The 26,126-nt window shown below is 36.4% G+C and overlaps 1 protein-coding gene and 2 pseudogenes across 1 annotated transcript; 2 read left to right on the forward strand and 1 right to left on the reverse strand.

Moving 5' to 3' along the window:
• The first annotated feature begins 3,981 nt into the window (after positions 1-3,981).
• On the forward strand, positions 3,982-6,063 carry LOC106301999 (annotated as a pseudogene).
• Positions 6,064-8,231: 2,168 nt separating this feature from the next.
• On the forward strand, positions 8,232-12,565 carry LOC106302000 (heat stress transcription factor A-7a-like). The gene is made up of 3 exons (XM_013738503.1): positions 8,232-8,695; positions 9,188-9,752; positions 12,411-12,565. Exons 1-2 carry the CDS (start codon positions 8,432-8,434, stop codon positions 9,725-9,727), a joined length of 804 nt encoding a protein of 267 aa, XP_013593957.1. The 5' UTR covers positions 8,232-8,431; the 3' UTR covers positions 9,728-9,752; positions 12,411-12,565.
• Positions 12,566-16,949: 4,384 nt separating this feature from the next.
• On the reverse strand, positions 16,950-24,062 carry LOC106306599 (annotated as a pseudogene).
• Positions 24,063-26,126: the final 2,064 nt, after the last annotated feature.

Raw genomic sequence — 26,126 nt, forward strand, 5'->3', positions numbered from 1 at the left:
CAACTTAACAGGAAAACAATCTAACCAAAACTTAGTTCCATATGTTAGGGTTTCTATTATCCTAGATTAGGGTTCTTCAAATTTTAATGGTTCAGATCTTTATCAATCAACCAAATTCAGTGTAGGTTCTTTTAAGTTTCGAGTTTTACCTTTAGAGACTTATGGAGTGTAGATTTGGACCACCAAAGAGAGAAGGAGGCCGCGAGCTGATCGTTCTTCAAGTCGGGTCGCGGACGGGCTGCTTGCTTGGTCGGATCACGAACAGGGAAGAAGGAGAATGTCTGGTTTACTTGATCACGTCTAGAAAGAGCTAATGTAGCAGAGCGTGACGGCGCGTCAGTGGTCGGATCGACAAGCGGTTTGCAGCGTCTGATTCGTCTCGGCGAGAGCTTCAATTTGATATATTGATCGTCGTCTGGGTCCTCACTGTTTGGGAGAACGATCTCTTTGAAGTTCCGCCGGAATTAGAGTTTTGTGATATTCGGCTGAGTTTAAAGAATTTCGTGGGGGCTTAGGGTTAGAGGTTATAGTGCTGATAACGTGTTATAAAAGAGATGATGTGTAAGCTTATTATTACTCATGACCAGAGGTCTATATTTATACAAGTATTAGACCATCTTATTTATACCGTCATAAGTGAAAAAAAAATCCTATTCCTAATGAATAGGAAATAGTACTTATCCTAAATACATATGGAAAAGGATAAACATCAAGTATAGATAAATGTAAACTTTCATTCGCTTAAGTCATTAGCGAATGGGCCGGATGGATAGCTGATGGGCCGGACGGTTTGGGCCTGATATGGATCGATCACCACTTGGTTTATAACAAAAACGAATTTCTCTTACCATATGGAAGAATGAGCTTTTGGTTGCTGCAAAAAACGATGATAGCCACCGAAAAAATAATATAAAAATTGTGAAAATATTAGTAGAAAATAGAAAAAGAGAAAATTAAGTCATTTTTCATTAGTTTTTTTTGGTTATCATGTATTTTTCACTCCACTTATCACTTTTATTTGCAAAAACATATTTATTTTTTCATGTATAATTTTATTTAAATAATTGTTCCATTTAACAAGCTTTGAAATTTAGATATAATCCGTGGTAAGTATCCGCAATAGGGTTTTTAAGAACGAAAAAAAAACTTCTGGTATTTGAACGATTCAGTTTGATATTAAGCTTAACAGTAACGAAAACCAGAATGCTGAGAACAGACACAAATCACAAGCCGCCGCAGTAATTGATCAAGTGTCACTTAACCAGTTCAGCACCAGAAAATTATCTGATATCAGGAAAAAAAGGTGGCTAGGAGAGTGTTTAAAGAAAGACCAGGCGGACCAATTAGGAATTGTTTTTTTTTGTCATCTTTAGATTAATAAACAAAAATTCATACAAAGAAGCCCAAAGACCAAAATTACAAGAAAGACGCAAAAGCCCAACAAACAAAAGAGCCCAAAGGAAGAGATTGGCATGGAAGCTACGTCTTGTTAGCTGGAGGGACACGTGCGAAGCGAAAACCTATCTCTTCACCGACTGAAAAGTTGTTGTCGGAGAGACTTACCGCCGATCCACCGGAACACACCGGAACAGGACGGCGAATAAGAATAACCGTTGGACAACTTTAGCAAAGGATATAGCCATATCGCTGACGCCTAGAACGCCGGAGCACCAACCGGAAAGCATTAATCGACAGAAGCCGAGAGCCATCATAGATCCAAAGCAACCGGAAACGCCAAGGCCAAGCATAAGGATCTTCGTTTCATAAGAAAAGGGGTTCAATCAAAAAGTCGATCCTACCATCTCCGACTTTCAATCGGAAGAGAGAACCGGACTTTGATTGAACAAACGAGCACCATAACAAAGATCAGACATCTGGGGAACCAGTGAAACGCCGCCATCTACACCAATAGAGAGAGCTAGAGGCGGAGCCAAGAGCCGACGATTACACCGGAGTTGCTGATGTTGTTGTCGGAGCCAAAAGCCAACGGCTTTCCAAGAGAAAGAACCGCTGTTGGAAACATAAGCCAGCCAAAGGTACTATTGGAGCTACCTATGCCGGAACAGATTCTCGATCGACGAGAATCACACCGCCGGAACTCGCCGGCAAGACCAAAACATCGACACTCTCTCTCTCTAAAAGATTCGAGAGATAAGAGAGAGAGAGCCCGCCGTCGTTATGAATTGTTTATACAAGTCGTTTTTAGCGATATTATTTTCTTTTTACTATATATTGTTGTCATGATAAAAAAGAAAAAAATGTTCCAAACCGGACACTGTTTTGATAGTGCAGTTTAGAATGATTATTAAATAAATATTTGATAATCATCAGGTTTAGATAAGAAACCAAATGTCCAGATAGACCAATTGTCACATCAACATGAAAAACAGTTAATTAAAACCAATCATCGAATTGTCACATCATTAATGTTGTCAAGTATCTTATATATTAAAATAGAAGTCATGACTTCTTTCATTTGTGATTTTTTAATTTGGACCATCACTTAAAAATTTTATTAAATGTATTTTATTAAGACTAATAATACATATAATCATTAAAATACTTTAATCATAATATCTTTTGATATCTTTTCATTTTGATATAAAATTTTAACAAATTTGTTTTAAAATATTTTTACAAGATCTTCATTTTCAAAATTATATTTAAATATTTTTACTAATGTTGAAATTAGTTTAAAATATTATTGTACATTAATATATTCAGTTATCGTTAATGAAATAAAAAAAAATTATAATATTTTATCTATTATATAATCATAATCAATCATATTAAAATAAAATTATTATATTGAGGTAAATATAATAAAATTGTATTAAATTTATAGATTTATATATTTTATTTTCGTAAGTATAAAATATTTATGTTCAAAAATAAAATCTAATATGTTGGCAAAATATGTTAACATTAGCAAACTATATAATACATGTATAAAATATTTATGTTCAAAACTATATAAAAAATAACATGTATTTTTTAAAAGCTAATAATATTTTCATTTTAAATATAATATAATATAATATATATTATATTATATTTTCATAATATAATATATTTTCATTTATACATTATATTTTAAAAATGCTAATAAATCTGTGTAAAAATTTAGTGTATTTTAATTTATCGTTTATAAAATTAAAAATAAATAAATTATATCATATTTTATCTACTTTATAGTCATTATAATGTTAAAATACAACTATTATATTTAAATAAATATGATAAAAGTATATTCAGTTGATAAATTTATAAATTTTATTTCATAAATATAAACTATTTATTTTAAAAATATAATATGATTATAAAACGGTTTAAAATTAGCAAAATATATAATACATGTCTAAAAATTAATTTATTTTAGACTTTTGTAGATACAATAATATATTATCTAAAATGAATAAGCATAAAAAATATTGGTAAAAGGAAATCCATCTTTGAAAAACGGATCAAAATTTAGCATAAATTAAATACAAAATAATTTTCAAATATGTTTTCTCATGAATATATTTATTTGCTTAATAACTAAATGCAAATACAATAAGATAAAAATATAATAAAAAGTGACAAAATACATACGGTTTTACAAAATTGATTTGTTATAACATGTAAATTATAAAATTATTGTATTTGAAATAGTTATATAAATATTTAAGTATATGATTAATGTTAAAAATATATATTTTTTATATTCTAAAACAATAATTTATGTATAGAAAAGTGAAAACAAAAACCGCACGGATGAAAATCTAGTTATATTCTTAAATAGACATAAGACGATGGGCACCACGTGAAAACTATACCGCACAGTCGTCAATACATGAAGTTCGAGAAGTTTCGAACCCAACCCTTTTCTCCTCTTAATATTCCGGAGCTTTCGAATTTTCTAAAGTCGAGTGAGTGAGAAAGAGTACTATAATTATATATTTTTTATTCAATTTAATATTATTACTCACTCTTCCACTCTACTTATTTAAGCCACCTCGCCATGGCCTACGTGGATATTATCTTCCTCTCTTCTCTTCCCAACTGACATTAACGAACTCTTAAACCATATGTCAGCAACACAACATCAAATCACTTTCATCATTCACTTTCAAATCCGATAAAAAACACACAGTTTCCAAGATGGTTTAATTGGAACATTGATCCTAGATACCAAACAATCATTTCATTTTCTTAAATCGATGAATCCGTTTCCGGTCCAAGAAGGTGATCCACCAGTGTCACCACCAAAACCAGTTGAAGGGTTGCACGAAATAGGACCGCCTCCGTTTCTGATCAAGACATTCGAGATTGTGGAGGATCCAAACACGGACCACATCGTGTCTTGGAACAGAGGAGGCACTAGTTTTGTCGTCTGGGATTTGCATTCTTTCTCTGAGTTTCTGCTCCCTCGTCACTTCAAACACAGCAATTTCTCAAGTTTCATCAGACAACTCAACACTTACGTAAGTCTTCTTCTTTTGTCTAGCTTCTCTGACCCCAAGAAAACAAAAACAGCAATGCTCTGTTTTTATACTCTGTTAGTGAAATTCATCTTTTTACTGCATAATTGGTTATTTCTAGAAACATCGAAAATGTAGATTCTGTGCGGTAGTGGAAGTAGAAGAAATATCTTTAGTAAGTTCTAGAATCTTGGATTCGTACCAACTTGGCTTCTAAAGCAATTAGTAAGTTCTAGAGTCTTGGTTCCTGTCGACTTAGTTTAGTAAGTTCTAGAGTCTTGGTTCCTGTCGACTTAGTTTAGTAAGTTCTAGAGTCTTGGTTCCTGTCGACTTAGTTTAGTAAGTTCTAGAGTCTTGGTTCCTGTCGACTTAGTTTAGTAAGTTCTAGAGTCTTGGTTCCTGTCGACTTAGTTTAGTAAGTTCTAGAGTCTTGGTTCCTGTCGACTTAGTTTAGTAAGTTCTAGAGTCTTGGTTCCTGTCGACTTAGTTTAGTAAGTTCTAGAGTCTTGGTTCCTGCCAACTTGGTTCTTAAAATAATCAAAGAAAGAGTCATCAATCTCATCGAAATAATTTTTTTTATTCACTAAAGGTTGCCCCCTTGTTCCATTCTTTATAATATCTTCTGATAGTACACACATCTCTCTCCAATAAATTGTTGTTTTTTAATCACATTTATTCAGTGAACCATATAGATATTTTCAAATTCAATTTTGAAAACTATTTATAGGGTTTTAGAAAGATAGAAGCAGAGAGATGGGAGTTTGCAAACGAAGGGTTCCTCTTGGGACAGAGACATTTACTGAAGAGCATCAAGAGAAGAGCTTCCTTTGCTTTATCGTCCTCATCGATTCAAGATCCTTGCATAGAGCTTCGTAAGGAGAAGCAGTTGCTGTTGATGGAGCTGGTGAGTCTGAGACAGCAGCAGGAGACCAATAAAAGCTACATCAAAGCAATGGAACAGAGGATTGAAGGAGCAGAGAAGAAACAGAGGAAGATGATGTCGTTCTTGGCTAGAGCGATGCAGAGCCCTTCGTTTCTGCATCAGCTACTTAAGCAGAGAGATATGAGGGTTAAGGAGCTTGAGGATGAGGCAGCGGAGAGAGGAAGAGGCTCTTCGGTGTCGGAGCTGGAAGCTCTGGCTCTAGAGATGCAAGGATATGGAAAGCAGAAGAATGTCAAGGAAGAAGAGGACATGGTGGTCGAGAGAGAGTTGGACGATGGTTTCTGGGAAGAGTTGCTTAGTATTGAGAGTTTTGGCTTCTACCTCTTCTAACTAAGATGCATCCTTTTAGTTGTACTTTGAAGTTTTTGTTTTTTTTTGTTCCCTTGTTTATTTTCAAGCACCTTTTTGTTCTCTTGTTTATTTTCAAGCACCTTTTTGTTCCCTTGTTTATTTTTAAGCATTTTTATCAAGTAGTAGTGTAAACTAAATGTCTATACAACACGTTGTAGTTCATTTATGTACGTAGATGATCATATGAAAAATAGTTTGTCAGTAACTCCACAGCCGCTGAAATTTGACAAGGCTTTAAATAATGTCTGGTAGTGTAGTGATTATGCGGGTAGGGAGAAGTACTCAATGAGCAAAATAATTGCTCATATTTATTTTACAGGCCGTGATTATTAATGAAATACTCTACGGTTTGAAGAAATTTGGTTTAAAAAGTGGTATAGGTGTGCCATTTTGCAAATGTAAATGTGCTTAGTACGTATGATGATGTTTTGAGTGCTGAGGTCCCCAAGATTTATGTGTATCTTTTACCAATGTAAAATCTAAGTACTATATGAATAAATCAGTTTATAAAATAATACTTGGGTTCCATGTTATAACTGGCCTGCTTCAGAACAAACTAATTTTAAGATGTACTTCGGGTTGAGAAAGTGTTGTTTGATATAGAATGTGTACTTGAACATTTCAATTGGGGTTTTGGGTTCCTTCTTGGTAACTTTGGGAAAAATGTCTTTGTACAAATTGTTACAATTTTAGTTTTGTTTGAATCCAAAATAGTTGATCCTACATGTTTTTGTATGATTATTACACAACTGATCAAATAAACTTTGACTTTAGACCGGATTAAAGATGTTACACATGCTGCCACAAACCGAGAAGACAAACCTAATCTAATCCCAGTCATAGGAAGGAGCATGAGTTGAAGAGGGCGACAAAAATGAGAGTTATTCTCAAACACTTTCAAAACTGTGAACACCACTAATAGATTTATTTATGAGCCAATTAAAATTAGAATAGACGGTTGATGAAAAAAAAAATTTAGCACAAAAAAACATTAAAAAAAAAAGAAAAAATGAATCTCTTTTTATCATGGAAGAATGAGCTTTTGGTGGCTGCAAAAAACAATGACAGCCATCGAAAAAATAATATAAAAAATGAGAAAAACATTAATAGAAAATAGAAAGAGAGAAAATTAAGATATTTTTCATTAGTTTTTTTTTTGAAACTTAATATTTTTCATTAGTTGCAATAAACTTTTGGTTCTCATGTATTTTTCACTCCAATTATCACTTTTATTTGCAAAAACATATTTATTTTTTCATGTATATTTTTTATTTAAATAATTGATACATTTAACCAGTTTTGAAATTTTGATATAATTCGTGGTAAGTATCTGCAATAGGGTTTTTAAGAACGAAAAAAAAACTACTCGTATTTGAACGATTCAGTTTGATATTAAGCTTAACAGTAACGAAAACCAGAATGCTGAGCACATGCACGGATCACAAGCCGCCGCATTAATTGATCAAGTGTCACTTGAACTGTTCAACACCTGTCCGAGAATCATCCGATATCAGGAAAAAAGGGCGGCTAGGAGAGTGTCTAAGAAAAGACCAAGCGGACAAATTAGGAATTGTTCTTTATGGTCAGAAATATACAAGTCGTTTTTAGCGATACTATTTTCTTTTTACTATATTTGTTGTCATGAAAAAAAAACATGTTCCAAACCGGACACTGTTTTGATTGTCCAGTCTAGAACAGTGTTTTTAAAACCGGACCGGGAGCTGGACCGAAATTTTTTTGGGTCACGGTTTAATATAGTTTGACCGGGTCAAACCTGGTTCAATAATCCGGTTTAATATACTTTTAGTATATAAATTTAAAAATAATGTTAGTAAATATGATACATAATTAAAATATAAATAACTTTTAAACATAAAACATTATAAATATAAACTAGTTTTATGTTTATATGGATGATTCGTAGATTTTTGATAGTTTTCGTAGTTTAATAACTTTAAGATCTAATCTGGCTACGTGATCGGTTCATGGTTGAACCAATTATTAGACCCAACCTGTTTATATACCCGGTTCATGGTTGAATCCGGTCTAACCATCGGGTCGGTCCGGTTTTAACAACACTGGTCTAGAATAATTAAATAAATATTTGCTAATCAACAGGTTTAGATAACAAACCAGATGTCCAGATGGACCGAATGTCACATCAACATGAAAAACAGTTAATTAAAACCAATCAACGAATTGTCACTTTATTAACGTTGTCAAGTTTTATATTCTTAAATGAAGTTCTTAAGACGATGGGCACCACGTGAAACCTATACCGGCGCACAGTCGTCAATACATGAAGTTCGAGAAGTTTCGAACCCAACCCGTTTCTCCTCTTAATATTCCGGAACTTTCGAATTTTCTAAAGTCGAGTGAGAAAGAGTACTATATTTGTATAATTTAATATTCAATTTAATATTATCACTCACTTTCCCACTCATTCCTCCTATTTAAGCCACCTCGCCATGGCCTACGTGGATATTATCTTCATCTCTTCTCCCTCCCAACTGCCATTAACGAACTCTTAAACCATATGTCAGCACCACAACATCAAATCACTTTCATCATTCACTTTCAAATCCGATAAAAAAAAAGCAAACAGTTTCCAAGATGGTTTAGTTGGAAGATTGATCCAAGATACCAAAAAAATCATTTCTTTTGTTTTAAATCAATGAATCCGTTTCTCCACCGAGAAAATGATCCACCACTGTCACCACCAAAACCAGTTGAAGGGTTGCACGAAATAGGACCGCCTCCGTTTCTGATCAAGACATTCGAGATTGTGGAGGATCCAAACACGGACCACATCGTGTCTTGGAACAGAGGAGGCACTAGTTTTGTCGTCTGGGATTTGCATTCTTTCTCCGAGTTTCTTCTCCCTCGTCACTTCAAACACAGCAACTTCTCAAGCTTCGTCAGACAACTCAACACTTACGTAAGTCTTCTTCTTTTCTCTGAGCAATCCTCTGTTTTGCAAATGCTCTTTTTTCCTGTGTTAGTAAAATTCATTTTTTTTTTACTGCAAAAATGGGTTATTTCTAGAAACATCGAATAATGTAGATTCTGTCTGATAGTGGGAGAAGAAGAAGTCTCTTTAGTAAGTTCTAGAATCTTGGCTCGTGCCACCCCAGCTCTCTAAAACAATTAGTAAGTTCTAGACTTATGGTTCTTGTCAACTTGGTTTCTAAAACAATTAGCAAGTTCTAGAATCTTGATTCGTGCCAACTTGGTTCTTAAAATAATCATGAAAGCGTCATCAATCTTATCACGGTATATATTTTTATAGATTAAGGTTGCCCACTTGTTCTATTTTTTTTTATATTATCTTCCACTAGTACACATCTCTCTCCCATAATTTTTGTTTGTTTAATCACACTTTTGAAACCTCATAGATATTTTCAAATAAAATTTTGAAAACTATTTATAGGGTTTTAGAAAGATAGAGGCAGAGAGATGGGAGTTTGCAAACGAAGGTTTCCTCTTGGGACAGAGACATTTACTGAAGAGCATCAAGAGGCGAGCCTCCTCCGCTTCATCCATTCAAGATCCTTGCGTACAGCTTCTTAAGGAGAAGCAACTGCTGTCGATGGAGCTGGCAAGTCTGAGACAGCAGCAACAAACAGCGAGAATTTACATCAAATCAATGGAACAGAGGATTGAAGGAGCAGAGAAGAAACAGAAGAAGATGATGTCGTTCTTGGCTAGGGCGTTGCAGGGCCCTACGTTTCTGTATCAGCTACTCCAGGAGAGAGACATGAGATTTAAGGAGGTTGAGGTTGAGGTAGAAGAGAGGGAAAGAGGTTCTTCGGTGTCTGAACTTGAGGCTCTGGCTCTGGAGATGCAAGGGTATAGGAGACAGAGAAATGTCAAGGAAGAAGAGGACATGGTGGTCGAGAGAGAGTTGGACGACGGTTTCTGGGAAGAGTTGCTTAGTAATGAGAGTTTGGCTTCTACCTCTTCTAGCTAAGATGTCTCTATCCTTTTGCATTTTATGTAAGAGATATCCCATATATCTCGAGAATATCTTCTATGATTTGAGTTCCTCTGTTTTAGGAATTTATAGCTATTGGGTCACCTCTGAGTTTAGTATATATAAGTCCTCATGTATAGTGTTAAAGATAAGATAATACAATCTTAACATGGTATCAAGAGCATAAGATTACCCTAGAATTTTTTTTTTTTCTCTCGGCCGCCACCTTCAAACTCCGTCTCCTTCGTTAAGCTTTAACAATGGCCGCTCCTCTTGCAGAAACTGTTCAAAACAACCAGAATCTACTCAACATCAATATGGTGAATATCACTAAGCTCACGACAACAAACTTCATGACCTGGAATCTCCAAGTCACTGCTCTCCTCGATGGTTACGACCTTGTAGGACATCTTGACGGATCCACGCCGGCACCAGAAGAAACCATCACCGTCAATGACGAAACTACTGTGAATCCAGCCTTCACCAAGTGGCGTCGTCAAGACCGCCTCATCTACAGTGCCCTGATTGGTACCTTGTCTCCATCGATTCAAGCAATGGTAACCAACACCAAGACATCTAACGATGTCTGGAAGTCACTCAGCACCACCTACGCCACGCCAACTCGAGGTCATATCCAACAGCTTCGTCTCCAACTCAAGCACTACACCAAAGGAGACAAGACCATTGACGACTACATGCGTGGTCTTACTACAAGGTTTGATCAGTTGGCTCTCCTTGGCAAGCCTCTAGATCTTGAGGATAAGATTGAATTCATTGTTGATGGTCTGCCCGAAGAGTATAAGACAGTCACTGATCAAGTCGAGGGTCGTGAGATCTCGCCTTCTATCATCGAGATCCATGAGAAGCTGATCAACAAGGAAGCAAAGATATTGGCGACCTCCACTCCTTCTGTCAACCCGGTGGTTCCAGTTACAGCGAACATGGCGACAACTCGCTCAAAGCCACATCAACAACGAGGCAACAACTCCAACTGGAACAACAATAACAACAACAAGCCAAACCAGTTCCAGAAGCAGGAGTACAAGCCGTCGAAAGGATACCAAGGTCGCTGCCAAATTTGTAGTGTCTTCGGTCACAGTGCCAGGCGTTGTCCCCAGATGCCACAGACGTCTCAACTTCAATACAACAACGTCAGCACTTCTCCCTTCCGTCCCTGGCAGCCACGAGCTAACCTTGCTCTCTCGGCTCCACACCCCTCTACAGCATGGCTTATGGATTCAGGTGCGACACACCACCTAACTAGTGATCTCCACAACATGTCGCTCACTCAACCATACTATGGTGATGACTCTGTGCTGATAGGAGATGGCTCTGGTCTCGCCATAACACACTCTGGTTCTATTACTCTGCCCTCAGCTACAAGAAACTTATCTCTGAACAATGTTCTCTGTGTGCTAAATATTAAAAAAAATCTCATTTCAGTCTATCGCTTATGTAATGCTAACCAAGTATCTGTTGAATTTTTTCCTGCATCCTTTCAGGTGAAGGATCTCAGCTCGGGGGCCCCGTTAATCCAAGGCAAGACCAAGGATGAGCTCTATGAGTGGCCAGCCAACCCTTCAACCCTTCAAGCCTTCTTTACTTCACCTGCACCCAAAAACAAACTGTCTGATTGGCATTACCGCCTAGGACATCCGTCTGCTTCTATTCTTAAAACTATTATTTCAAAATTCTCTTTACCTTTTACTCAATCTGTATCTCAAACTACTTTGTGTTCAGATTGTGCCATCAATAAAACTCATAAATTGCCTTTTAACCAAAGCTCTATTCTTTCCTCCCGACCCCTACAATATATATTCACAGACTTATGGAGTTCTCCAATAATCTCAGTTGATGGCTTTAAGTATTACCTTGTTCTTGTGGATCATTACAGCCGCTACACCTGGCTATATCCTCTCAAACTGAAGTCACAAGTCAAGGAAACTTTCACAGCGTTCAAACCTCTAGTGGAGAACCAATTCTCGACAAAGATAGGCACGCTGTACTCAGATAACGGCGGGGAATTTATTGCTCTCCGTCAACTCCTAACTGAAGCAGGCATCTCACATCTCACCTCTCCTCCGCATACTCCCGAACACAACGGGGTCTCTGAACGAAAGCACCGGCATATCGTCGAGACCGGTCTCACCTTACTCACCCACGCCCACATGCCAAAAACATACTGGTCCTATGCGTTCTCAACAGCAACTTACCTCATCAATCGTCAACCAACTCCAGTCCTTCACATGGATACTCCGATACATAAGCTTTTCGGGAATCACCCAAACTACAATAAGACTCGCGTCTTCGGGAGCCTCTGCTTCCCTTGGCTACGGCCGTATACGAGTCACAAGCTTGAGGATCGATCTACTCCCTGTGTCTTCATCGGATACTCTCAGACACAAAGCGCATATCTTTGTCTTCAACAGAACACTGGTCGCATTTATGTGTCTCGCCATGTCCGGTTTGATGAGCATGTCTTTCCTTTCAAAAAGACTACACCTTCTCCTCAAAGTACACAACCACCACCAACCTCCTCTTCATACCCAAATCCTCTCGTAACCACGATTCCTTTCACTCCTCACCCACCGAACCCACCTCAAACCACACCACAACCGTCACTCATGGAGCAAACGGGCACCTCGAGCTCTGATTCTCACTCGACGGAACAGGTTAATTCGTTGTTCTTTGAAGTTTTTTCCTTTACTTTTTTTTTTTGTTGCCTCTTTTGTTTTGTTTCTCACTTGTTTATTTTCAAGCACTTCTTGTCAAAAAGTAGTAGTGTAATTTTTGTCATGTGTGTAGATAAATATACGAAAGTATGTTTGTCCTTAATTTACACAGCCCTTGACAAGGCTTTGAATATGGTCTTGTAGTATATAGTGATCGCCTGTTGCATGGACCTATTGATGCGGTTCAGTGATCCCTCTCTCTCTCTCTGTCTCTCTGCTTTTACCCTTTATTTAAACCATTTTCTACTTCTTGCATGGACCTATTAATGCTAGTGTTCCGATCTACTTCACTGATGTAGAGATCCTGATCAGGAAGAGAAATATCAGAGACTGAAGGCCATTAGAGTGTGACCAAAACCGCTTCTTCTCATTGTAAACCGTTTCTTGGCAAGCAGAGTCCTCCCAAATGATTACATTGCATGTGTACCAGCTCTTGAAGTCGGTAGCTTAAACAACTTTTTTGGCATGTCATTGATTCAATCACCTCACAGAATCTCCTCTCCCGTACTGGAGTCCCATCCCATCGTCTTCATCGGTGGTGTCGTATGACTCGTGTCTATTCAACTTCTGGTTCTGTGACGGCTTAACTTCTTTTAAGGTTGGGGTATTAAATGGGCCCAAGAGTAAGTCTTATGAACCTTTAGAAACTTACCAAACTGGCCTGATAAGAATATTTGAAGCAGCAATGACGCATCTTGGGAGCGGGAACCACACCGGACCAAAGTTGAAGACAACTTTTGCTTCTTTTTTGTTGCTCCACTCTATCTTGGCTAATCTCAATATTATTTCATTAGAGTCGAAGAGATTAGAGAATACTATAATTTTATGTGAATCCTAATGCAAGTGACTTGAGGGAGAAAACATTGATTTTGTCGTCTATAACTTTATTCATGCACATCACTTATTTTAAATGTTAGTTATGATGACAACAATATTCTATCAATTTCAGTTTAGTTGTTGTAGAATAAAATTTTTGTTTCAAAATAAATGTCATTTTATAATTTAATATAAAATTTATTAATTTTATATTCATCTATGGATTGAAATGTGGTTAGACATATTAGTAATGATGTTTTTATTTAGTAAATATACAAAATTAAATATAATCTTAATTTGTGTATACAAGGCTAAAAGGAAACTGAGGGAATATTTAATTACTAATACTAATCTTTTTTTTTTTTGGTAAACATGTTAAATATATTACCACTTTTTTAATTTTTTACAGACCACAGAGATTACAAAGAGACAGAGAACATAAACAAATCTAAACAAAAACTTGAATCTAAGCATATAGGGGACCGACACTACCAGCAAGCAGCTAACCGGAGAACACAACCTAATTGGAACAAAGCGCTTGCCACAAAAGGAAGACCCGCAGTGAAAACGAGAGACAGAACCCGGTAGAGTTGGCTTGCCCGATGATCGCTCTTAATGATTGGGCACAACCAAGAACAGCTCACGGAAGCCCTCGTAACCTGCATTCAACACGGACAGACAGCAAAACGAGAGACCAAGCACACCCACAAGAACAAAGACCGAGCTCTATTTGGTAAGAGAAACCTCCAAGAGTCGCCACTAGCCTTCGAACCTACACATAAGAAAACAGAGACAGGCAGCACTACCTATGAAAAGCGGTCAGTAGCAGTCCTAGATCTTGCTCCTGAAACCAGCCTGTCCAACACGCGTTGCCACCGAGAAACAGAGTACCGGTTGACAAGACCAGCACCACTCCGTCTCACGCGCCCCCAAAACAGAGAACCCGCGGCAGATCTTCCAAGCTTGGAACAAAGAAATCTCTTAAGGCTCTCCGAAAACAAGACCGACAGATCCTAAGAAACGTGCGACCGAAGACTCTGACCAAACAAATGTACACCGCACCCTCACCGTTAGAAGAACACCGACGAACGCTCAAACCATGCGGGACTTTTCTCCCACGCCGAGAAGGAGGAGCACAGAAGACAAAGAAGAAAACAAATCTCTTCCAGCAGCCAGATCTGACACCAGACCGTGACCAGCGTCTCCTTGATCGACCCAAAGAAACCCCTCACCGGCCCCATCTCTATGCTTCTCCAGAACTCCGAGTAGAAGAACGCCGAATCTGAATCGCGGAGGCGTGAACTCAGAGCACCGAGAAAGGAAACACGTAGAGAGAAGAAGGAAGAGAGGCGAGACTGAAGAGAAGCAAAGAAAGAGAAGGGGAGACCGGAAGCGACGAAAAGGCCGCCGGTCGCCCAAGCTCAAATCAGATCTAGGATTTCTTTTAGTTGAGAGCGATTAAGAGAGAGAGAACGTGTTTTTTTTCAACACGAGATACTTGTTTAAATTGCCTAGTATTGGCTACATGTTTTGGCTACAAAAATTATGTCATCATTTGCTCTTTTTAAAAAAATTACCCTAGTGTATGTAGACATATAGAGTAAATCGAAATTCTAAAGGGAAGTCTTACCTTTTCTAAGTTTTGTTTTGGATTGACATGAAAGCGAATGTAACTCAATTGGGGTATGTTATATTGGCGCAGCCCGTTGGCTGTGATATCTCGCCGGCAGATGATTGTTGATCGATTTCAAAAGCCAATTAAATTTAGCTCTTCGTCTCATTTAATTGTAGTCGGATTGGATTGGGTAGGTTTCGATTTTTATCATCATTAAAAGGATATCAGTATGTGCATCTTTCTCTGAAACCAATACCAACGGTTAACGACGCTACCACCCATTTATTCCATCACTCACTCTCTTCACATTAATTGCTACTAACTATTTTTAGGGATGTGAAAGGTACTTGAGAGTGGTACGTACTTTGGTAAACATATTTGGTCCTTTATAGAAATTTATGTCGTTTCCAATAAACACTCCAAAACAATGTTATGAAACTAGCAAATGCGAAGAGTGTCGAGATTTCTTTGATCCGATTTTAAGTTTTTCTAGACTAAAATTATCATGAACTCTTCTTTTTTGAAAATTTAATAAAGTATTCTTCAATTATCAAAATTTAACAACCTGCCTTGTGCTTTTCTAACATTACCCTGTACTTAAATTAACTAATTTCAGAACTTTCGATCTTTCTCGGCTCGTCTGATCACCGGTTTAAAAAGGTAGCCGACAAAATTGACATTCCACATATAGTCCAATTTACAATATTTGGAGTATATTTATGGAGATTTTTATTTATTTTTAAAGAGTATACTAGATTTTGATCCGCGCGTAGAAAACGCGGGTTTATTTTTAAAATCAAATAATTATTTTTTTGAAATTAAATAAATTATTTTCAAATGAATTTCTATATAAAATAGTGTACATGCCTAATCACATTTATCGGGAACCGAATCGTAACAAACTGTAAAAACGACACTAACATTTAACTAAATTTTACAAATAACCGAGCAGATCTTTTATCTTTATAACTGAAAACTGAAACCGAACCTAAAACCAAACGGATACCTGAATTTTTGAAATACAAATATATACCCACAAAAAAACAATTACATTTAATTTCTAATTACATTTACTTTGCTACTGAATAAAACCAAAATCTGAAATGACCAAACTAAACTTTGTAAATACATGAACAGTTTCTACATTTCTAGAAACCAAAAAAAAAAGAAGAGTTCATGATAATTTTAGTCTAGAAAAACTATTTAATACACACTAATATTTATAGTAGTCAGCATTCAACTTTTTGTATATGCTCATTATACACAGTTGATCTATACTAATCGTACTTGATCGTTTACGTCAAATTATTTTATATAATAGATATATATATAATAGATATATATATAGCAAGACGCTTGAAAATCGTTGTATAACACACATATCACATATTCACATCACATATGCGTATTATTATACCCGAAAAGAGAAATGGCCTTCACATTCATTTGATCGTAGATGATGTATGATGAACTGGAGAGTCTTTTTTTAGCAAAGAACTGGAGAGTCTTACTTCCAAATTTCACATAATAGAAGCGACATACTGTTGTAAGTAGACCACAAGTTATTACCATTTTTGTAGTGTTGTTAGTTTATGGCACTCTCTCTCTCTCTCTCTCTCTCTCTCTCTCTCTCTCTCTCTCTCTCTCTCTCTCGCGTACCCCACCTAACGCCACTGTCCGTGTCTTTGCCAAAATCATAAATGATACACAAAATATCACACATTTCATTTAATTTGAATACCTATCATAACTTTAGTCTTTGCATGTGCAATATGTCCATAACTGCTTCTTTGTTACTTAAATCACGGTAATAACCATGGATGTTAGCACCTACTCCTTTTACACTTTCCACCTCACTTGGTGTGTGTAGGCTTCCTATTTTATGTATGCTTGTACAACCAAATACAACCAAATCCTAAGATTATAGTTGAAGAAAATATAACCAAAAGTGAATATCTTGGTCTTTTTCAAGCTGGGAGAGTGATTAGAGTGAGAGGGTAGCAACACATACTTTTCAAACACAAATTGTAATCTCTTTCTTTTGTAAATTTTTAGAGAGACTACACTAGTTCTTGTCCTATATATTTATATAATATCATATTACATCATCTTGTGTGGTCCATCACGTTACACATTAAAGCTAGAGAAATGGTACAACAATCTTTTTTCTCTTATTTATCTCTTACATCAAATTATACTGCTTTATTTTTTACATCTCTGCATCTTTTGGTTACTATGAGTCTCAATATTATTAGTTTCTTTAACTTCCTCTGTTTTCTTACTTACTCACCTCTCTTCCTGCAACAACAACAAAGACCGAGAAAATTGTAACATAATTATAAGATTGTTGTTTAGTGTGCTCACCAGCCATTAATCTACTCCTACCTGCTTATATCCCAACACGGCAGGTCGGTCCACCCCTACCGGATAACATCTCAATCGGCAGCAACCTATTGTTTCATTAAAGCAATGTTAGATTACCATTTACTTGATAGCAGAACACATAAACCGTAGTTGAATCTTGAAACCTAGGCATTTGGCAGCTGACAGAATTGGAGGGGTCAGAGAGTGGAGAAGGAGTTGAGTTATCGTCATTATCAGAAGAAGGTGACAACAAATCTGATCCATTACTGTCTGCAGACTCAGCAAACAGAAGCAAATGATTTGTGGACGACGCAAATGGACTATCAGGCAAGCTATCCTCCAGCCTGTCACCATCCAAAAGAAACTTGCTATTTCAACCTTACAATTCCAAAATACAAAAAAAACAATACCTTGTTCATGAATAGACCTACCTCTCTGGTAGATTCATTGTGTCATCATCAGATCCTTCTTTGGAACTTCCTTTCACAGGCGATGGACGTGGAGATGCAAGTGTTTGGCTAAAAGGATTTGGGGAATGAATGTGTGTAGTAGTAGTAGGGGAATTGAGTTGGAAATGCTTCTTGACGTCAAGAAGCTGCAGATTCATTAGCCTTCTCCTCTCAAGCTCAAGAATCTCTTCTTCAAACTTGCTCCTCCACAAAGCATCTTGTCCGTTGTTGTAAAACCCTCTCCCTCCATGCACCACAAGCAAATCACTACGGCGCACAAGCAAAAGGTTAAGACAAAGAGCTTTAGCGTTTGCTTTACCTATAGCATCCCTGGGGCTAGAATCAAGACCCGTTGGGGACAGCTCCCGCTCTGTTGTTTGGTTAGTTCTACAAGAAAGGATTCAAAGAACAATTAGTCCAAAAAGTATGATAGTTACTACTACTAGTTTAAGTACCTGTATTTTTCGGGGACTTTGCCTTTCTCCTTGTAAGGCTTAACAAGAACCCTTGATTCACGAACAAAGTGAGGGTTCCCTTTATCAAGAATGCTCTTGACAGTCTCAGGGTACACAAATGTTACAAACCCAAACATCCTCTTCTGCTGATACGGTATCCTCACATCTTGAACTGGTCCAAAAGTACTATTACCCACCAATAACAACAACGTAAGTCACATAAGGAATAACTAACTACATGTTAACTGGTTGTGTTTGCAGCCATTACCTGAAATAATTGGACACATCTTCCTCCCTGAACATACTGTCGGCAGGAAATGTCAGATAGATCTGTCTGGAAGCTGGAGAAGACATAGCAGAGAGATCAATCCTCTCAGGCCTCCATCTTCCAAGCTTCTGTGACTCATCTCCCATCATGAAAGAAGAACGAGTGATGAAGTGGTGCGCAAGTCTTGGAGGTACAGAGTTAGACCTAACAAGCTCGAATCTCCTTGGAGAGCTAAAAAACTCGTCTCCTCCATCACCGTGGACGAATCTGCAGCTACTTCCGTTTTTGCAGAAGCCTCTAGCGAAGTAAGAACATGGTACACCTCCAAACCCTAAATCAGAATCACCAAACCCTAAACCGTCCAAAAAGTTCTTCACTCTTGAGTTCACATCATCCTTGAACTCCAACTCGCTGGCCAAAGATCTTCCTCCGTTAGCGTAGAAGGGCAGAGAAGTAGGGTTGAGAGAAGAGCCGCGACGGTTGTTGTTGTTGTTCTTAGGGCTAATTAACTCCTCTTTACTCCTCCAAGGAGTCCTTGTCATGAGACCTAACTCTTTCTTGGTTTTTACTATTACAGAGTGAACAAGAGTCTCGGGACCAAAAGCTAGCCTTATCATCTCTTTCTCGCCGTGATCTTTGAGAAGGAGGAGGCCCATGATCTTTGATGCGTTTTCTGGGTCTAAAGCTTGGATCCTAGAGAGCACAATCCTAGTTGCTTCGTACCCATCCATGGCTTTCTCTCAGTCTCTCTCTTGAATTAGAGTAGAGAGGAGTGATGGTTTTGTAGAGAGAGAGAGAGAGAGAGAGAGTTTGGTGTCTTGTGTACAGAGTGGTTGTTGTCGTTAAGAGGTCTCTCTGTTTCTTGTGTTGGACTTTAGCTCCAAGGACAAGTTAATTAATCTTTTTTTAACTACAATTTTTTTTTTTTTTTGAGCAATAACTACAACTTCTTTTTCTTTTTGGACAAAAAAAAAAAGAAAAGAAAAGAAGCATACCTTTCAGTATAAACATGCATCTCTGTTTCCTGTGAGACAACCAGTAAAGATGAATAATCAAAGTTAAAAAAAGGGAAAGGTAAAAAACTGTCTATGATAAAAGAAGAAAATAAGTTTTTTTTTTTGTATGCAAAAGTAAACGTTGTGTATGCAAAAGTAAACGTTATTAGTTTCGAACATTCGATGAGTGAAGTAAAAAGTAAATTTTAATTGCCTGAAAAAGTCAAGTTGATCGACATTATTAATTAGTGCCAAGAGTGAAACTTCTGCAAGTGACTGACGCTCACTGCTCCTTTGGGGAATAGATGAAGATGTTCCATCATGTAAAGATTTTATCATCAGAAAAAGTTTGAGTCAGAGAGAGAGAGAAGGTCAGTTGACAAAAAAAAGAGAGAGAGAGAAGGTGTACGTATTTTACTAGTTGCTTGTGTATGTTGTTGAGAGAGAGTAGATCTGAGTTATGAGGAAGTTTCTTCTGGGATATGGGATCTCTAATCTTTATGTTGTGTGTGTGTGTGGTCGGAGAAGATGAGAGAGAGAAAGATTGAAAACTGTTTTAAAAGATGGTTTGCATGGTCATTGCACGTTCTCTGACACAAGACACAACCCATTTTTTCATTTGGACTTTGTGGACTTCCACACGCCCTACGTTGGGACGTGTTATTCAAGCGCCGGTAATTGAAATGCAGACCAGCTGTATCGCTGGGTATCCAAAAGTTGTTTTTTTGTCACTGACCACTCTAAATATCTAAAAGTATATTTATATATGTATATATTATATACGTGGATGTAATCGCCAGGTTCTAAGGGCTCGACTGGTTTAAACGCAGCGGTTACGGTTGCGGTTGCGGGTACAAAAATTTGCAGATGCAGGTGGTTGCAGTTTCAAACGTTATTAAGCGTTTTGTATGACTGATATAACGTTTGAAAATTGTTTTGTTTTCATGATATTTATGACTGATTGATTATAAGATATTACAACGGTTTAATAATAAATTACTCATATTAACATATTATAGCATTATAAAAATATAAAAACATACTATCGTAATAAAATATAATAATTATCAATATAATATGATTAATAAAATATTATGTCTATTTATAAAAAAATTAAATTAGTTGAAAGTTATAATTTTAATAAAATTTGTTTTGAAGATTTATACTAAACATTTTTAAAAAATATTTTATTGTTTGTATATATGTGTATATCTTTATATATGTGAGTATATAAATGTTTAAAAATTCTAATAAATAGTTAGTTTAAAGTTTTTATAAAACACATTATGATATTGTTTGTGATTTTTAATTAATATATAAAATATGTATATATGTGTATATCTTTATATATGTGAGTATATAAATGTTTAAAAATTCTAATAAATAGTTAGTTTAAAGTTTTTATAAAACACATTATGATATTGTTTGTGATTTTTAATTAATATATAAAATATGTATATATTTTTATTTATAATATTTCCATTTTAAAATTTTAATTTTAAAATATTTTTGAAAATAATTTTATATTTATTTTTTTTACCTGCAAACGTCTTCAACCGCAAACGCTAGCTTGAATCAGCTTTTGATTTTAAGAGGTTCGGAGCGGTTTAGAACGATTTGTATCGGTATAGAACGATTTGTAGCGGTTTGTATGATTGTTTTGAAACGCTGTCAACCGCTACGAACTGCAAAAACTGTGTTTGCGGGTCATAGCGGAAAAACCAGTGTTCCCTGAGTAGAAGTTGAGAAAGAGACAGTGCGGAAGAGTAGAGCACCTCAATAATTTGATATACAACACAATAGTTTGATATACAAACCACTAATGTAATTTATAAATAGTTACTACATATTATTTAGAGAAAAAAACAAAAATAGCACTAAATCAAGTTTATGTTCCCAAACTAGCACTCAAGGTCAAAAGTCACGAAAATAACACTTAATGTTTTATCAAAAATCACAAACTTAGGGTTTAGAGTTAAAGGGTGGAGTTTAGGATTTAGGGTTTAGGATTTAGGGTTTAGGGTTTAGAGTTTAGGGTTTAGATTTTAGGGTTTAGGGTTTAGGGTTTAGAGTTTAGGGTTTAGGGTTTATGGTTTAGGGTTTAGAGTTTAGGGTTTAGGGTTGAGAGTTGAGAAATGAGGTTTTGGGAATAAGATTTCAAATTTTGAAAAATAAAAAAATTAAAATTTTCAAAGGATAAACTTAAAAAGATGCTATTTTGGTCATTTTAGTTTTTGAGTGCTATTTTTGTGATATAAACTTAGAAATGTGCTATTTTGGAGATTTGCCCTATTATTTAACATTGAAGGATTTAATCTTAGAAATCATCCATGTCTCGTTAAATAAATAAAAACCAAAAATTGTTATTTTTTCCTTATAACCATATAAACACAACTTATCTTTTACAACTTCCAGTATATGGTTAGCCATTAATTTTAAAATCTTTCATCTCTCTTTTTCTTCTAAAACCTTCTCCCACCTCAAAAGATCCAGATATATTGAATGAGAAAAGCCCAGGTAAGAGAACATACACAAGCAACTAGTATGTTTTCCTTTCCTATGCCTAGAACAATCTCATTCTGATAAATGCTTCGATGCGATGTCGGAAATAGAAGATCTGATGAAAAAGTGGACTGGTACAACATACTCGCCTCAGTATGCAAAAAGGCCACGTTGACTAGTGAACCCAAGAAAGGCACCACAGTAATGGTGTATGATCCGTGCAGTGAATACTACGTGTCGGCTTATCTGAACAGTGAAACGGTTAAGAAAGCGATATATGTCAAGCCCACGAATCTACCATACGCGTGGCAGCCTTGCAACCATACCATAACAAATTCTTGGAGCCAAGATGATATAGACCTCATATTGGTTCCTCTCCTCCACAAGATACTGGGTCAGGGTGTTCGAATCATTGTGTACAGTGGAGACTTGGACTTGGTGGTTCCGGTGACTGGTACAATCCAAGTGATCAAGAGTATGAATCTAACGGTTGAGAAGCCATGGTGTCAATGGTTTTCTGGAGGAGAGGTGGGAGGGTTCACAGAGGGATACAAAGGGAATTTTACGTTTGCAACTGAGAGCAGCATGCCATAGTGTGGCTGACGACCAGCCTTATAGCTGTAAAATGGGTGGGCCGGCCATTGGTTGCCCATGTCCAAATATAAATGAGTGACACTCATTTGTCTATTCAGATTATAAATGGATAAGAATCACAAGATTAATGGGTAGTGTGTTTTAGTGGATTTGGACTATGTGGAATCGGTTGGTCCAATGGTCACAAAAAGCTAGAGTTTCTAAAATTTGAATTTTCCCACCAAAATCGCAAAATCAATTTTTTTCCGCTAAAATCTTATTATCAAGTTTTCTACCAAAACCTTAAAATCAAGTATTCCCGCTAAAACCGCAAAATTGAATTTTTCCGCCGCAACCACAAAATCGAGGTTTCCTGCCAAAACCGTAAAATCATGTTTTTCCGCTAAAACTGCAAAATTAAATTTTTTGTAAAATCTAGTTTTCCCGCCAAAACAGAAAATCGAGTTTCCCCGCCAAACCTGAAAAATCGAGTTTTCCCAATAAAACCACAAAATCGAGTTTTCCCGCCAAAATCGAAAAATCAGGGTTTCCCGCGAAAATCGGAAAATCAGAGTTTTTTGCCAAAATCAGAAAATCAAGTTTTCCCGCCAAAATCGTAAAATCGAGTTTTTTTCCGTCAAAACTGCAAAATCAAGTTTTCTCGCCAAAACCGCAAAATCGAGTTTCCCGCCAAAACCGCAAAATCGAGTTTCACGCCAAAACCGCAAAATCGAGTTTCCCGCCGAAACCGCAAAATTGATTTTTTTTCGCCAGAACCGCAAAATTGATTTTCCGTCAAAACCATAATTGTTGTATTGTTGTACTTATGAATTTATGGGTGAATTTTAGTCTTAAACTTTTTTTTATATGGTCCATTATGGATTTCATGGCAGTCCATGTAAACATGTATGTTAGTGGACCTGGTTCTTAATAGACATGGTTTCTAATGGACATGATCACTCCCTGTCCACAAACAATAAATGGACAAATAGATATGTACTAATAGACGTGGACGAGCCCGGTTTATAGCTCCAACCAGCATATACGTGCTCTTACTATCTTTACTAGCTTTTTATTCGTAACAATCCTCTCCCTAGTACCCTCTGATTTCTAATTAACGTGTACCACCTCTAATTTCTAACTTGTACCAACCTATATGTGACGGTGGTAGATCTGGAAATTGTTTTTATCCGAGGCAAAAACAAAAATTACTAACATAAATATAAAATATGAATAGGGGAGTCACTAAAATTTTATAAGAATTGCATTATAAGAGCATCATTATCCCTAAACCCCCTAAAGGATTTCTTAATTAATTTTTAATAGTTTTTAAAGTGTAAAAGTGAGTTAAGAGACTTAGAAAGAAATGTGAACATTTAAGTGGTTTATTGCAAGTCTCTTAGTCATGGATTCTTAAAAAAAATTATAAAACACTTTCATTACAACAACAGTAGAGAGTCTTTGGATCACATCAGAAGCGAAAAAGGGACATTTCAAACTTTCAATGGAAACATAATGTTCTAAAAATGAAAACTAGAAACATACCATTAGCTTGTATTTCTTCTAAAGAAGCACAGCTCCCTAATGATTCTGGAAGGGATTTCAATCTGTTATTCGAGACATTCAACAACACTAGCTGCATTTTGATAAGAGAGAGAGCCAATTTATTAGAGACAGCTAACTAGAGCTATGCTTTGGGGGTGGTGAATGAAGTTAAAACGTACATTGCGAAGACTACCAATAGTATCAGGCAAGTATATGAGCATATTTCTTGAGATTGATAGTTGCTCAAGCCTTATTAACTGACCCACTGACCAAAAAAATAAAAAAGACACAAATCGTTTTAAGGTAGTCACAAAAGAAAAGAAAACAAAGAATATACTTGTACTAAAGAGAATAATTCTTACATTCATCAGGCAAACAGCTGATGCGGTTGCCATCAAGTATCAAAACTTTGAGAGACTGAAGTTTCCCAAGGTTCCCGGGAAGGCGTTCAATTAGATTATCAGCTATTAACTGTAAAAATTTCAGCATTTTTGTAAAACCAACTTGGATCATCAACAGAATTCAAGAGAATGATGGAACAGAGTTAACATCCAAAGCAACTACCAACAAGAATTCAATTGAATCGCTAATACAAATGCACTGAGCAATGAATAATATACAGAGAGAGTCAAAAGTTGGCTCACCAGACGCTGCATATTGATTAACTTGCTGATTTCTCCAGGAACATCAGATGCATAAACACAACAAAGTCCTTCAACAACAACTCAAACACACAATCAAAAGATAAGACTCTCGATGAAGAAACATACAGATCTTGTTGTGTGTTAGATCAAGTGTCCGTACTGCACTTATCCACAAATACCTTCATCACCCGACACTGCCTTGTACCTCCACGTATCCACAAATACCTTCATCTCCCGACACTTCTCCACCACTTGCATCGCCGTGCCAAAGAACCCTCCTTTGACCAACGCATTCAAGAACGCATCCGCAAGAGCATGGTCCAGTTTAGTTTTCCCCTCTTTGAACTCTTTCCACAACACCACAACCTCGAATTCCAATCATGTGACTTCAATTCCAATCAGTACTTGAGTAAAGCACTCTCTTACTACCATCCATCAAACTCTCAAGCTCGTTAATCTTCTCCTTAAGCCCCTTTCTTGCATACAAATAGCCAAGAAACCCAATCACAGACATAGACTCAATCACACTCTCAGCATCAGATAGAGACTCCATCTGCCTGCAACACGCTTCAAGAGCTGCGTTACACGCAGGCAAATCTGGTTTCATGTAATCAAGCTTCTCATCCGTTGAAAGTCTACAGCTTTCCTTAAACACTTTAAGAAACGAAGCCAAGGTTCCATTTTCACGGCAGATATCGATAACCAAACCTCCCCAGAGAAACGAAGCCAAGGTTTCATTTTCACGGCAGATATCGATAACCAAACCTCCCCACTCTTACTCCATTTAGCGTCTCCCCTTTATATGTCTTGGTCTCGCTTACATTTCATTACTCTTATGTTATGTTGATCCAGTTGTGGATTAATGAACTCAAGAGTAATTTTTAACTAATGTGTATGATATTAAAACATGAATAGTATTAACAAATAATGCTATTAAATTTTTGGTTTAATCTTCTTCTTGTTATAAGATAAACATTGAAATGATCATCCACTCCTTTACCAATTCAATCACTATGATCATCTATTCATCAAGCACTATGATTACCCACTCATTTACCAAATTAAACACCATCTTTGTTATTTTATGTATTGTTGTTCACTATAAATACCATCACTCATCTCACTCTTTTGTACACCAAAAACAAGAACAAGAGTTTATAATCAAAGAATCATTACATTTTATTCTTCCTTCTTATAATAAACTATCTCCCTTATACTAGTGTTATTTGCTTCCTACGGGTATTAAATTCTACTCTTATTTAAATTTCTCGATACTATAAATTATAAGTTATTTCATAACACGTTATCAGCACGATCGTTCTGCAATTCGGTAAAATTTATTGTATCATATATACTCTGCTATAATGGTCGGTATACCGCCTGTACTATTATTTATATTATGTTATAATGGCCGGAATACCGCCTATATTATTTATTA

The sequence above is a fragment of the Brassica oleracea genome, chromosome C7 (genome assembly GCF_000695525.1).
Source record: "Brassica oleracea var. oleracea cultivar TO1000 chromosome C7, BOL, whole genome shotgun sequence".
Taxonomy (NCBI): Eukaryota; Viridiplantae; Streptophyta; class Magnoliopsida; order Brassicales; family Brassicaceae; genus Brassica; species Brassica oleracea.